The 12,380-nt window shown below is 49.3% G+C and overlaps 1 protein-coding gene across 7 annotated transcripts in view; it reads right to left on the reverse strand.

Moving 5' to 3' along the window:
- Positions 1 to 10,134, reverse strand: part of AHI1 (Abelson helper integration site 1) — a 205,637-nt gene extending 195,503 nt beyond the window's left edge. For 6 of the 7 annotated variants that reach the window (XR_016441409.1, XR_016441408.1, XM_090039835.1 and 3 more), the window contains exons 1-2: positions 9,973 to 10,134; positions 3,558 to 3,629 (exon numbers count right to left, since the gene is read on the reverse strand). Coding sequence is in view for 5 of the 7 variants with exons in the window: in XM_090039835.1 (XP_089895961.1) it covers positions 3,558 to 3,567 (10 nt within the window). In the remaining 2 variants the exon portion in view is untranslated. Of the gene's footprint in view, positions 1 to 3,557; positions 3,630 to 9,180; positions 9,614 to 9,972 lie in introns of those variants that run through there. The other variant, XM_090039808.1, reaches the window with a different exon arrangement.
- Positions 10,135 to 12,380: the final 2,246 nt, after the last annotated feature.

The raw sequence follows: 12,380 nt of genomic DNA on the forward strand, positions 1-12,380 counted from the left end.
CCCTCTTCCCTGTGAAACTATTTACGAGTCTTATTCAGTGTCCAGGAGAGCAGTGGGGAGGAGGCACCTATGACACGGAGCCTGGAGGGAGTCACCTCAGCCTCTGCCACCAGCACCTTGGATCCAGATGCCATGGCAACCCCAGTGGACCACAGGCTGCCCCAGGGGTGAGGATAGGTGCTGTCCAGCCTGCTCTCCCTCCTCCTCCATGGGGACGAGGCCACCAGGGCCCCCGCATGGTGAGTTGGCACTGCCACGCCCATCTCTAGCTTAAAGGCCGCATATAAATGGGGGGTTGGTGGGGGACCCAGCCACTGGGGAACTAGGATCTGAAGTAGGGGGCCCTGGTCACTACAGGTGGCACTGCATCACCTCCCATGCCCACTGGGATGCTTGATGCAGATGCACAGGTCAAGGCCTAGTCTGGGCTGGGGCCTGGACATCAGGTTGCACAACAGAGATCATCAGAACCAGAACCATATCCAAGACACGCTGATCACGCTCGGTGGCGTCCACTGCCCGGCGCACCACGATGTGGCCTTGACCAGCCTCTCTAGGAGGGTGAGATGTCTCTCCTCAAGGGTGACCTGCCTCTGCTGGAGGGCAAGAGGCACCTGATCCACCTCCTGGTCCTTGAAGTGCCCAGCCCAGGAATCCACAAACAGCTCCTCTAAGATGTTCACCAGCCACTCGAGGAGAGCTGCCAAGTCCTGGCTCTAGCACAGACACAGCCAGTGCATGTGAAGCACACCTGCAGACAGTGATGGTGTCCCTAGGGCCCCCACCTCTACCGGCAACAGGTGGGTCTCCCCCAGTGTCCAGCAGCTGGCTCTGCAGAGCAAGGACAGAGAGGCTCTTTGTGAGAGTTTGCAACATTTCAGGTGTAACATGCACCATACAGAGGAGCTGTGCACCACCCACTCCCAGTTTGGGAGTCATGTACACACCGGTGCCCACAGAAGTTGCCTGGGTAGGCACTTCCACAGGCAGCTGCTAGGCGAGCCTTTCTTCCCACTGCCCCAGCAGGGGCAGGTGGGCTCCTTGCAGCAGGCAACCTGCCTTCCCCATACCCAACCCAGGTCTGGCTATGGCTGGCCACTGCCAGAGCTGCCTCAGTAGCTCTGGAGCAACTCCACACTCCCCGTTCCTGCTTCTCCTTCCTACAGGCAAGGCACTTTGCTCCCATGCCTCCAGGGTCATAGTGCCCAGGTTCTAGGGGTGAGGGGCTCCCACCCAGCTGAGACATGGACCTGGTGGCCACCTCCTCCCAGCAGCCCTCTCCAGAGGCACCCCAGGCCAGGGTCCCTGCTGCACGTCTCCTGCCTCTAAGCATGCCCCTGGTCAAAGTTACCTGGGGATGCTGAGATGAGCTGTTTGACGGCTCCACAGGCTGCCCTACCCACTATGCCCTGCTGGCTATGATCACAATAGTTCCCCAGGTGCAACTGAGAACCTAGTATGGGGCCCTGAGCTTTGAGGGCACCCCAGGCAACATGTGCAGCTGCCTGGAGTACATCTGCCTACACTACAAGTCCCTGACCGCTGCGGCCAAGAAGACCACCACTGCCATGAACAAGTTTCTCTGCCTGCAACAGGCCCCTGGCTGCCTAGCTGGGAGCCTGCAGGCCGCTCAAAGTTCTGCACTGCCTCCTGCCTCATTGGGGGGGGGGGGGGGGGAAGAGGTCAGTGGACTGGGGGTACAGCTCAGCCAGGCATGGCAGGAAGGGGAGGGGAGAGCCCTGCGTCCACCATGCAGGACCACTGGCTCCAGATGTGCAGCCTGAGGACAGGGGAATGAACTGGTGTGGGCACAAGTGGCTGTGGTGCTCTATCTCCTCCCTGGCCCACTTCCCTGTGTAGTGCTTACTGGGTGGGTGTGGCAGCCGCTCCCGGTGGTCCGAAGCTGTCCCTGGCTGTGGAGAGGAGGTCCAGCTGGCTCTGTCCCAGGGTGCCACAGTGCGGTGCCTGGCTACCCCAGCAGTGGCTCCCTCCAGTGAGGAGCTGGAGCTGATGTGTGCAGGGGCTATCCCCACTCTGTCCACCTCCTCAGAGGTGACCCATTCCTAAAGTAGCTGCCTGAACGGCCAGGTGAGGCCAAGGGCAGGGAGTGCACCTGGACCTGACACAGAAGCCCCAAGGGGCCCTCCTCTGGAGAGTCCTCCTGGCCCACAAGCCCTGGCTCAGGCTCTGGTGGTCTATAGAACATGTGACAGGTCCATGGAGGCCAGGATGCAGTCCAGCTCCTGGATGAAGGCAACCATGCACCACCTGTTGTGGTCCCACACACGGACCCACTGAGTCCTCAGGGCCTTGACCCAGCACTGGTGGCCAGAGTGCTGGTCTCTGCGCTCCTGCATCTGCCAGGCTACAGCCATATAAACGTGACTGTTGGCCCTTGTTGCCTGGCTAAACTGCCACTAGACCTCAACACCCCCTAGATGGCGATGAGGTCCACAGCCTCCTCATGGGTGCAGTCAAGCCCCCAGATTTGTGTGTCAGTGTGTGGGGAGCCCAACATGACAGCGGCCGGCAGGAGTCCTGGGGAGTCAGGCCTGGGCTCTGGGTAGTGGCATGGGTTACAGGTGCCCATTTGGGTGAGGCATGGTTCTCACGGGGCAGGCTCCAGCTGGCAGTGGCCCCAGGGGGGTCAGACCTAGATTCTAGGTCCTGGGCAGCACTTGCCTGGTATTGTGGAGCATGGTGCCCAGGAAGTAGGCTCCAGCTGGCACAGGCTCTGGGGATCAAGCCTGGGGTCTGGGTGATAGCACTGGGCAGTGGATGAGTTGCCCACACCACGCTGCTTCAAAAACTGCCGAACTACATGACTCAGCAGCAAACAGGAGTCTGGCTCCCTGCTGAAGCAGCTGACCGGGGGCAATTTGTGCCCATCACTGTTTACGTGTGCGTTTAAGCACAGTAATATGATACACCATGAGACAATACTTGCATCTGATCTGGCTATCCAGTGGTGTGTTCCATTCATTTAATGTGCCCTAACTGTCATGCATATGTAGACAGTGATGGTATACTGCACAGTAAAGTACACGTGTAGACGCACCCAATAAGGAGCAGAGGTGGAGTCCAGTTTTAATGGAGAAGCCAAAAGATGCTGCTAATTCAGCAGTGTCTGTGAAAGGGTTAACACTATACTTTTGCCTGAAACAGCTACTGGGCTGCTTAAGGGCAAGCGAGCTGCTGTATGCAGTTAGCTCTCTCAGCTGTAACTTCTTCTCCCCTGCTATAGTGTACCTTTGAAAAACAAGGCTCTTGTCTTATTTGGGGGTAAGTAGCATACAGAAAAATAGTGTACAATTTTCTGTTATACCCAACTAGGAACTACTCACATTCACTGTTTCATATAACTCCTCTGTGGATTTTACAAAGTTTTACAAATATTAAATTAAAAGTTTATAAAGCTAAAGATAACTTGAAAGCATCAGTAAGCACTACCTATAAGTAACATATTCATATTAACAATCAACAGATACAGATAATTCATTTGCACCCAAATTTATGAAGAAAATGCATTTTGTAAATCAACATGTAAAAGTTCTCACCTGGTCGCATTTTCAGTCTTGCACTAAGACTGTTTCAGTATGCTACACCTTTCTTTTTTAAAGTTCAGCATTCTAAATAAAACAAAATTCAGAATATTCTAATTAATGATGTTACTTAAAGAATTAATACTATAAACTTGTGTCATCCCGACATGCCTCTCGTCCCCCTACTTCCTGACCTCAAATCAGGATTCTCATGATCACATCCTTTGTCAAGTGAAAATAATGTTCATTCCAGTGTAATTAGCAACACCGGAAACTATCTTGGAGAAGAGGGGGAAACAGTGATTTATAGCCTGCCTGCTGAGTACTTACGCTGCTGGTTAATTTACATGTCAGTAACCAAGAATTTAGTAATTAAGCATCTAGGGTTGCTAACTCAAATGATTTTATTTCAAGTCTCAAAACACTTGATATTTTACATAAAGACACCACTTCCAGAGAAATGCAGGTACAGAAGCAGAGGCATCATTATTTCAGCACCCTAGGTAAAATGGAAGGTTTCATGCAGGGGGAGTTCTGCTGCTGCTGCTAGGTGTGTGTTGGGTCACTGCACCGACTGCAGCAACCAACCTAGGAACAACTTTGTACTGCTTCTGTTGAGGTTGCAGCACAGAAACCCCACACAGCAGCTTCACAACTCCACAGCACAGGCTTCATGGGGGCCACCATTCTGGTGCCCCCTCTAAATCTGCTCAAAGAGCAGACGGGGTACACCTATTGCTCACCTCTAAGGACACTACTGTACAGTAAAATTCTACTCTTTTATTTTCAGTTTCTGTTTAGTTTTAGTTTATTTTCAGTTTCTGTCCCTCCTTGTTGTGTAGTAAAGCTTGAAAATATGACTCAAGTGAACCTTAAATGCCAACACCACAAGCTAGTTCTTTTACAACAGTGATACTCAACCTGCAGGCCCAGCAGGCCAGAGAAGTGGTGTGGGGCTGGCCGCTGGGCCAGATCCCACAGGCAGGGTCAGTCCACAGGCCAGGTCCAGTATGGAATCAGCCTGCTGGTGTGACCCTATGTGCCAGATGCAGCAACCCTACACGCTGGCCCAAACTTGTATGCCAGATTCAACTGCAGAGTGCCCCCACCCCATAAACCAGACGTGGCTGCACAGCATCCCCACATGCAAGGCCATATTGTCCAGCCCCCAGGGGTTCCCACCTGTTTGGAAATTTAGTTGTGAGGGGACAGTGGTGGCATTAATTGCCATAGCTTCCAGAGCAAAAGTAATTAAACCAGAGACTACTGCCTGACTGCCAAATTTTTGGATCCCAAGAGGAGGCCCATAGGCCAGAAAATATGGCCCTAGGGTCTAGAAGTTGAGAATCAGTGTTCTACATCACTTTTCACCTCCAGATCTCAAGAATACAAAGAAAGTCAATATAAAAAAACAGAAGAAAATTAAAAGAATTTCAAAGTTATAACACGTCAATCTTATGAATTTGGGGATTAACAATATTGAAAAATCAAATGCTAGATTGAAACACTTGACATTCAATTCAGTTTATATGCTGCAATGAAAGGCATACTTCTTACTCTCCAAGAAGAGTGCTATGTGACACAAAATAATTATTTTCTTCTTATACTTACACTGAAGAGAGAGTTTGCACTAACTTTTTTACACTGCAGAGTAGAAATTAAACAGAAAAAGAAAGCATGTGCTACTTTAAAAGGCAGATAAGCTGCCAAGCTACTCTCAAAGCTTTATAAATGATGCAATCAAAGTAATATATTGTATGAAAAGTAAAATATGTATATGGCATACCTACTCAAGGTAGGTATGCCCTAGATGGTTGAAATAACTTCATTAATACACCCCCGAATCACCCCACAAAATGACCAGCAAACTTATTTAGCTATTATTAGCCACAGACAGGCATTTTTTTTCCTTGTGCTGTCTACCAATTAGGCTGATTTCCTCCCTACCACTTTTTCCACCTGATGGACAGCTCCTTCTGCTTGACCAGTGTGCACATCTTCCTGGTGAATATCTTTTTTGAGACAATGAAATGAAAATGTATTGTGTTAATACTGTTATTTCTATGTGCAGTAGATCAGATTTATGCAACATTTGGCACAGATGTTCTTCAATCATCTGCAGAAGAGGTATAAATATAGCTCATTAATCAATAGTAAGAACAAGGATGTTCACCCTGCGTAATCTCATTTTAGAATAGGAAGGATTTAAAGGTCAGTAACCAGAGTAACACAACTGAGTCTATAAATTTTTTCCTGGGATTAATTTGCTGACTAATTCTTGCATGTTTTAGAGGTGTTGGTTGTAGCCGTCTTGATCTAAGAACATAGGCAGACAGGGTTCTTTGGGTAAATGTGGTATCTTTTATTTGACTGACTAAATAGTTCGAACAATTGTTTCTTTGCAAGCTTTCAGGCACAAACACCCTTCTGCAGGCATAGGGAGAGTCAACTTTTTTGTGTTCTCCTGGACGGAATAGAAGCCAATATGTAAAATGCATGTCTGTGAAAATAAAAATGCCTGGCAGTGATGATCAGAGGACATGGGAGACAATAGATGCAAGAGAGGAAGGTGCAGGAGAAAGGGGGAAATGTTGACCTGATAATAGAACGCAGCTGGTAAATTGTAGAGAGGTTACCTGGGGTTATCAGATGGCAGGCAGGTTATAACGTGCCATAAATCGAATGTCTATATTTAGTCCATGATTTTTGTATCCAGTAGATTTATGAAGTGAAGTTCATAGGGAAGGTATTTTGTAAATTCCCTTTGAGGATTAGAACTGGGAGACTAGAGAGAGAGAGTGGTTGTCTTGTGAGAGGTGTGCACCTACAGGCAATTGGGTATTTTTGTCTTTGATAGATTTCTAGTGTGCATTCATTCTGGTGCACAGTTGTTGTTTGGTTTCTCCTACCTATTTTCCAGCAGGACATTTAGTGCACTAGATGAGATGTACAGTATTACATTTCTGGAGGTGCAGGTGTAAGATCCAGAAATGGTGATGGGTCCTGTTGTGGGGTGTGTGGCAGGGCACTGTTTGTGCCTGCCACTTTAAAGGGCTGGAGCTGGCAGCTACCAGGTGCCTGATGAGGGCAGCCATTTTGAACCTAGGGTTGCCCATACAAACAAGGCAGTTTTGCCTGGCTGGAGGGCTGCTAGCATCATCTGGAGGTAAAGGAGGAGCTGTAGGGGATGGTAAAGAAGCTCCTGGTTCTGGGTATGACCTAAAACTGCACTCTGCCAGGAGTGGGTGGCCTGGTGGTACAGGAGCCCCCAGGAAATGCCAAGCCAGTTATCACCCCTAGGCCCCACAACCCGGTGGGTTATCCCTTGTTTGGAGGGCCTGGAGGGTGGACCCCCAGAGAGAAAGAAAAGGCCATAGACTCAGGCTTGTCTGAACTTCCCCTGACTGGTCAATGCTAGGGCCAGGACTGGAAGGGTTGAAGGGCTGGGGGCCTGCTGCAAAGGACGCCCAAGAGCTGAGGGCCTGGAGTTCTGACTGGCCTGGAGGTGGGCCAGGGCTAGTGAGGGAAAGGTTCTGGAGGGACCACTCCTGAAGCAGGAGCAGTTCAGGGAGCTATGTTGCCTAGTATGAAGGCGGATGAGACCACCTGAGGAAAGGAATCTAGACAGGGTTCAATTAGGAGGATTCGGGGGCCCAGTGTAGGGTGGGGAGGGGGTGATTATGATAACACCTAGATGCCATCTGTGTGGCTTGGGCTGTGGTGTAGGGGAGGAATGGAGCCACAGATAGTGCCCCCTGGTATCGGGGCAGGAAACTGGCAGCCTCCTGCTTAATTACATTATTAACTAATTAATTCTAACAAGATGGGTGGGTGAGAATGTGGGCAGTTAACCATGGCCTGCCCACTTGTTTCTGGGCTAAATCAGCCCCAAGAAGGCCCCATTACAGGGTGTAGTAATTGTAAGAGTGGTGGAGATGTGTTGGCAGGCTTTACGTTTCTTGCCCTGGCATGGTCTGGATCCTTTGAGTGCACTTTGGGCCACAGGAAGTTTGCTTCTGGTAATAAGGATGGCAATGTTTGGCACTTGTTTAAAGGCTAGGATGGGCGGTTCTGGGAAGGTATCTTTAAGAATTGAGTCTTCTTCTAGTATGGGTTGCAATTATTTGAGGATTTTCCGTATAGGTTCCGGGGAGGGTTGATATGTCATAACTAAAGGTGCAATTCGTAGGGATTTTCTCTTTGAACTTCAACAATTCTTCACGTGGTATCCAGGTGGCTCTTTCAAAAGTGTGATCTCTCTCTGGAGGAGCATCCTTGTTGAGTGAAAGCCCTTTTTGAGATTTGCGAGGCAACGATTCCAGGTATCCTGCTCGGTACAAATTCAGTGGTATCAAAGGGCTTGGCTGTATAGTACAGCATTCTTGGTGCATTTAGGGCAATTGTTGGCTCTATGAGAATATGTATGTTGGTCCATGGATTTCTTGGTCTGATCCTCACTGCCATGTATTTTTGCTTTTTCATAGACCTGCATTTTTGCATATTGGCTTCTATTCCTTCCAGGAAAACACAAAACAACAGCAGACTCTCTCCCTATGCCTGGAGAAGGGTGTTTGTGCTCAAAAGCTTGCAAAGAACAATGTTTCCAACAATTTAGTTGGTCTAATAAAAGATATCCAAAGAATCTTGTCCACCTAATTCTAATTTTTTTTATCTTGACAATATTATTTCCCTTGACCAGTGCTAATAATGCTGGAAAACTGCTTCCTATTAAAGAAACATTAAAAAAAGACATTCAGCCTGAGGAAAAGAAGGCTGAGAGGGGACCTGGTAGCAGCTTACCGCTACACTAGGGGAGTATATCAAGCACTCAGTGAGCAACTGTTTACCAGGGCAGCCAAGGGGAAAATCAGAAGTAATGGCCACAAACTTCTGGAAGATCGATTCAGGCTCAAGATAAGGAAAAAAATTCTTCAGGTGGGGTGTCCAGACTGCAGAATAAGCTGCCTCCAGAGGCGGTGCAATCTAGAAATCCCTACCTTAGAAATCTTCAAGAGGAGACTGGACAGTCACCTTGCAGGGGTCACCTGACCCCAGTTATCTTTTCTGCTTAGTGCAGGTGGCTAGACCTGATGATCTTCCGAGGTCACTTTCAGCCTTGCGGTCTATGAATCCTTCAGAATAGATTTATATTCCTAACAGCTAGTAATAAAAAGAAAACAGTAGTCTGCATCCAGAGAGTCTAATGGCTTATTGTATATCTTCCTGCCTAATTTCTTTTCCATTTTCCCAATATCCAATCTATCCTGTTTTTAAAAAGTAGTTTTCCAACTTCTATTCAAATCAAATCTTCAGAATGGCAGCCTCAAGTCAGCTACTATTGTTTGTACAAATATATACTGAAGCAACAGTATACTTCTTACTCTAAATTAAAAGAAGTTACACTTTTTACTCTGAAGATCTCAAGTGTTTTTTTACAGACTATACAGTGTGTGATGAAGTAAAAGCATACATATTATAAAAATTCTATTCAACAGAAAACTTAGACACTATTATCCAATTTGGGTCATGACATAATTTAGTTGGTAGGATGCAATTACCCAATTCAAACTGATCAAATTGCATAAGCCCTGTTTAGAAGAAAAAATCAAGTCTTTCATGATCAAAAATGTTACTATACCTTAAGACAGTCCAACGCCTCCTAACACTGTATCAAGCTAGTACCAACTCAAAAGGATCTCACTGCGCTACGGACCTGGACACAGTCACTTGCAACAGCTGCAAATCACTGGACTGCAATTATTACATGGAGTTATTAAAGCGCTCACTGGACATGAGCTTAACTGTACTAAACCACAGTGCAGTTTTTAGTCAGCCCCTGTCAGGAAATGCCCCTTGCCACTCTGGTGCCCTAGGAGAGTGCTGAATAGGCAACAAGGTGCTTAAAGGCACCCGCTCCCGCTGGAACGGCGCTCAGCAAGTGTGATGGTTGACTGTGGGACACTGCCACCAGACATGCTCCAAAGCCAGACCACGAGACCCCAGCAGGGTAGCCGGGACTGTAGGTGGTAATTCCACTCAGCCCTGGGGGGCAGCTCACTCAAAACAGGGAGTACTCACTAGCCCCTTCCCCTCAAAGAAACCCAGCGCCCACCTGGAGCCCTGGCACGGAGCTGCCCCGCACAGGCGCGGCGGGCGCTGGGGCTGGGGGGAATGAACCCCCTGGGAACCGCGCGTGACGTCATCCGCCGGGAGCAGCTGAACCCCGCCCCGCCTCCTCGGAGCAGACCACAAGCCTCGCGGGGAGGGGGGGTGGGGAGGCAACGGTGCGGCTTGAGAACGTGGGGCCGCGGTGGTACTGCCGAAGCCCCTCTCGCCACGGCCCGCGCTCGGCGCCGCGCTCAGATCCCTCCTCCCCAACCCCCCGGCTGCTGGGGATGGGGCCCCACGTCGCGGGCGGAACCCCACTCACGTTGGCCGAGGCTAGCGCATCTCCTCTGGCGGTGGCACCGCTGCTTCCCGCAGCCTCCCTCTTTCCTCACTTGGTCTCTCTCACCCCTCCCCCCCGGCTGCTCACAATAGTTGCGCCGAAAACAACAGCGGCTGCCAAGGAAACGGCTTTCGATGCACTGCGTATGCGCCCACTGGAGGCGGGGCTTAGAGGACAAAGCGGTAGTCGAGCAGCACTCTGGGGTTCCGTGTCTGCGGCGGTGGAGAGCATGTGTCGTGGGAGGAGGGGAAGGCTGCAGTGCGCACGCGCCGGCAGGGATCTCACTTATGGAGCTTAGCGGGGACCTGTCTGAAGTAGGGCTGTCACCAATTATAACATCCCAGCATAGGCTTTGTGTAGTCAGGACTTAGAAACCTCCCAGGATGGACTAGGATGCCACAGCCTCTCTGGGTGGCCTGTTCCAGGGCTTCACTGCGCTTGTGCCATAGTATTTCCTCATATCTAGCCTGAACTTCACAGATTCACAGAAGCTGAGGGCTGGAAGGGACCTTGGAAGGTCACAGGGTCCAGCCTCCAATGGGGCAGGAAAGACGGGTGGGGTTAACTACTCCAGCAAGGTGTGTGTCTAGCCTCCTTTTGAAGATCTGGGGCAGGTGCCTGCACCAACCCCAAGAGTCTATTGCAGAGTCCGGTTACACAAACCCCAAAGTTCTTCCTTGTATCCAGTCTGAAACCTAGGAGTTGATGACCATTGATCCTGGCTTTCCCCTGTGGTGCTTTGAGGGGCGTTTTCCCCTGGGGCACTGGGTTCGCTTAGCCCCTGATGCTCACCCCTGATATGTTTGTAAGCTGCCACCAAATCCCCCCGAAGTCTTCTCTATTATAGACTGAACAGCCCCATATCTGTCAGCCTTTCCTCATAACGCTTGCTCTTCAGACCTCTCATTATACAAGCGGCTCTTCTCTGGACTCTCTCAAGCTTCTCCACATTCTTCTTGAACTTCCCCTCCTGCAACTGGAGACCATTGCTCCTTGTCTTCAAGCCTCCGTCAGAGGTGCTGGGTGTTGACTACAGCCAGGGATGGGGAGTCCCAATGCTGGAAGTAAAGCTGCAGGTTTCTAGCTAGAGGGTCTTCTTTCCCCTCTGCTCAGGGTCAGACTGATTGCCAGATTAGGGGTCAGGAAGGGATTTTACCTCATGGTCACACTGGTGAGGCCTGCATGGGTTTTTGCCTTCTTCTGTAGCCAGAGCTATGGCCGCCTTCCCAAGATCTCTTGAGTGTATATTAACAGCCTTTTACAGAAGCCAGACATTGGCTGCTGTGGTTCCTCTGCTTTACCTATGGCAAGTTAAGGTGTTAGGTCTGATGTGTCAGAGTTTAGATGAGGGATTTGTATTGGATGGTTTGGACAGGGGTGATTCTGCCTCAGGGCTGGATGAGATGACCTCTGGAGGTCCTTTCCAACCCATCTTCTTTGACTGATTTCTATGATCAGGAAGGGAACAGAAGGCAGTACAGGCAGGGTACAGAGCAGCAGATGGGGCAGGGAGCAAGAAGCAAAGCAAATGGGGCAGGGGTACCAGTGAGCAGAGTGGCAGGTCGGGAAGTGCACTAGGGGAGAGTAGGAGATGATGTTGACCTCCCCACTGGCTTAAAGTGGTGCTGTCTTTGCGATGGGTGACAGGCTGGTACAATCCCTGTTGCCTTGACTCTCAAGTTTTAGTTTTTAAACCAGCAGGAAAACATTTCGAGAATTTTTCTGCTCTCCGATTTTTGCTCAAAGAAGTCATTTTTAAAAACAGTTCATTGATGATTCTTTTTCTACTAAACCATTTCAGCATGCTGTCTGGATTTGTAGGCAACTAACTATGAATATTCATTTTTGTTAAAAGGATTAAATCCATGGGTGAAATTAGTGGCCAAACTCCTTGATTTTAGTGTGACCGTGATTTCGTTGAGAACAGGGTTTCACCTTTTGTCTGTATTGTAAACTGCAGCACTAGTAGTCAAAGCGAATTAACTCAATTAACTTATCCTCCAAGTGACTGATGGTTCAGTCTAAATGCTATTTCTTCAGTTGCAAATCATCCCTTTTTATAGTCATATCAAGAAAGAGCCATGCAATAAATTCCTTGACTGACTGCAATTGTAGTAATTTTGTAGAACAATGGAAGCCAACTTTTTTGGCAGGCATGCCACAAATTAGCCTTGCATTTTCCCCAAGTTGCCATTCTGATTTCCTTCCTCTATCTGATCCGTTGCTTTCTGCCCAGTCTGCCACTGTGCTGCCTGTCTCCATCCCCCTGCCAATCTGCCCCATGCTGCACATAGAGACTGCAGACTTGTGGCACATGTGCAGTAGGTTGCCACCCCCCCTTTGTTCTGCACCATTGAAGACCCTTCCAGTCCTAGTAGCCTAAAATAATC

Source organism: Crocodylus siamensis, chromosome 1 (assembly GCF_052110815.1).
Source record: "Crocodylus siamensis isolate JL-2025a chromosome 1, ASM5211081v1, whole genome shotgun sequence".
In the NCBI taxonomy this organism is placed as follows: Eukaryota; Metazoa; Chordata; order Crocodylia; family Crocodylidae; genus Crocodylus; species Crocodylus siamensis.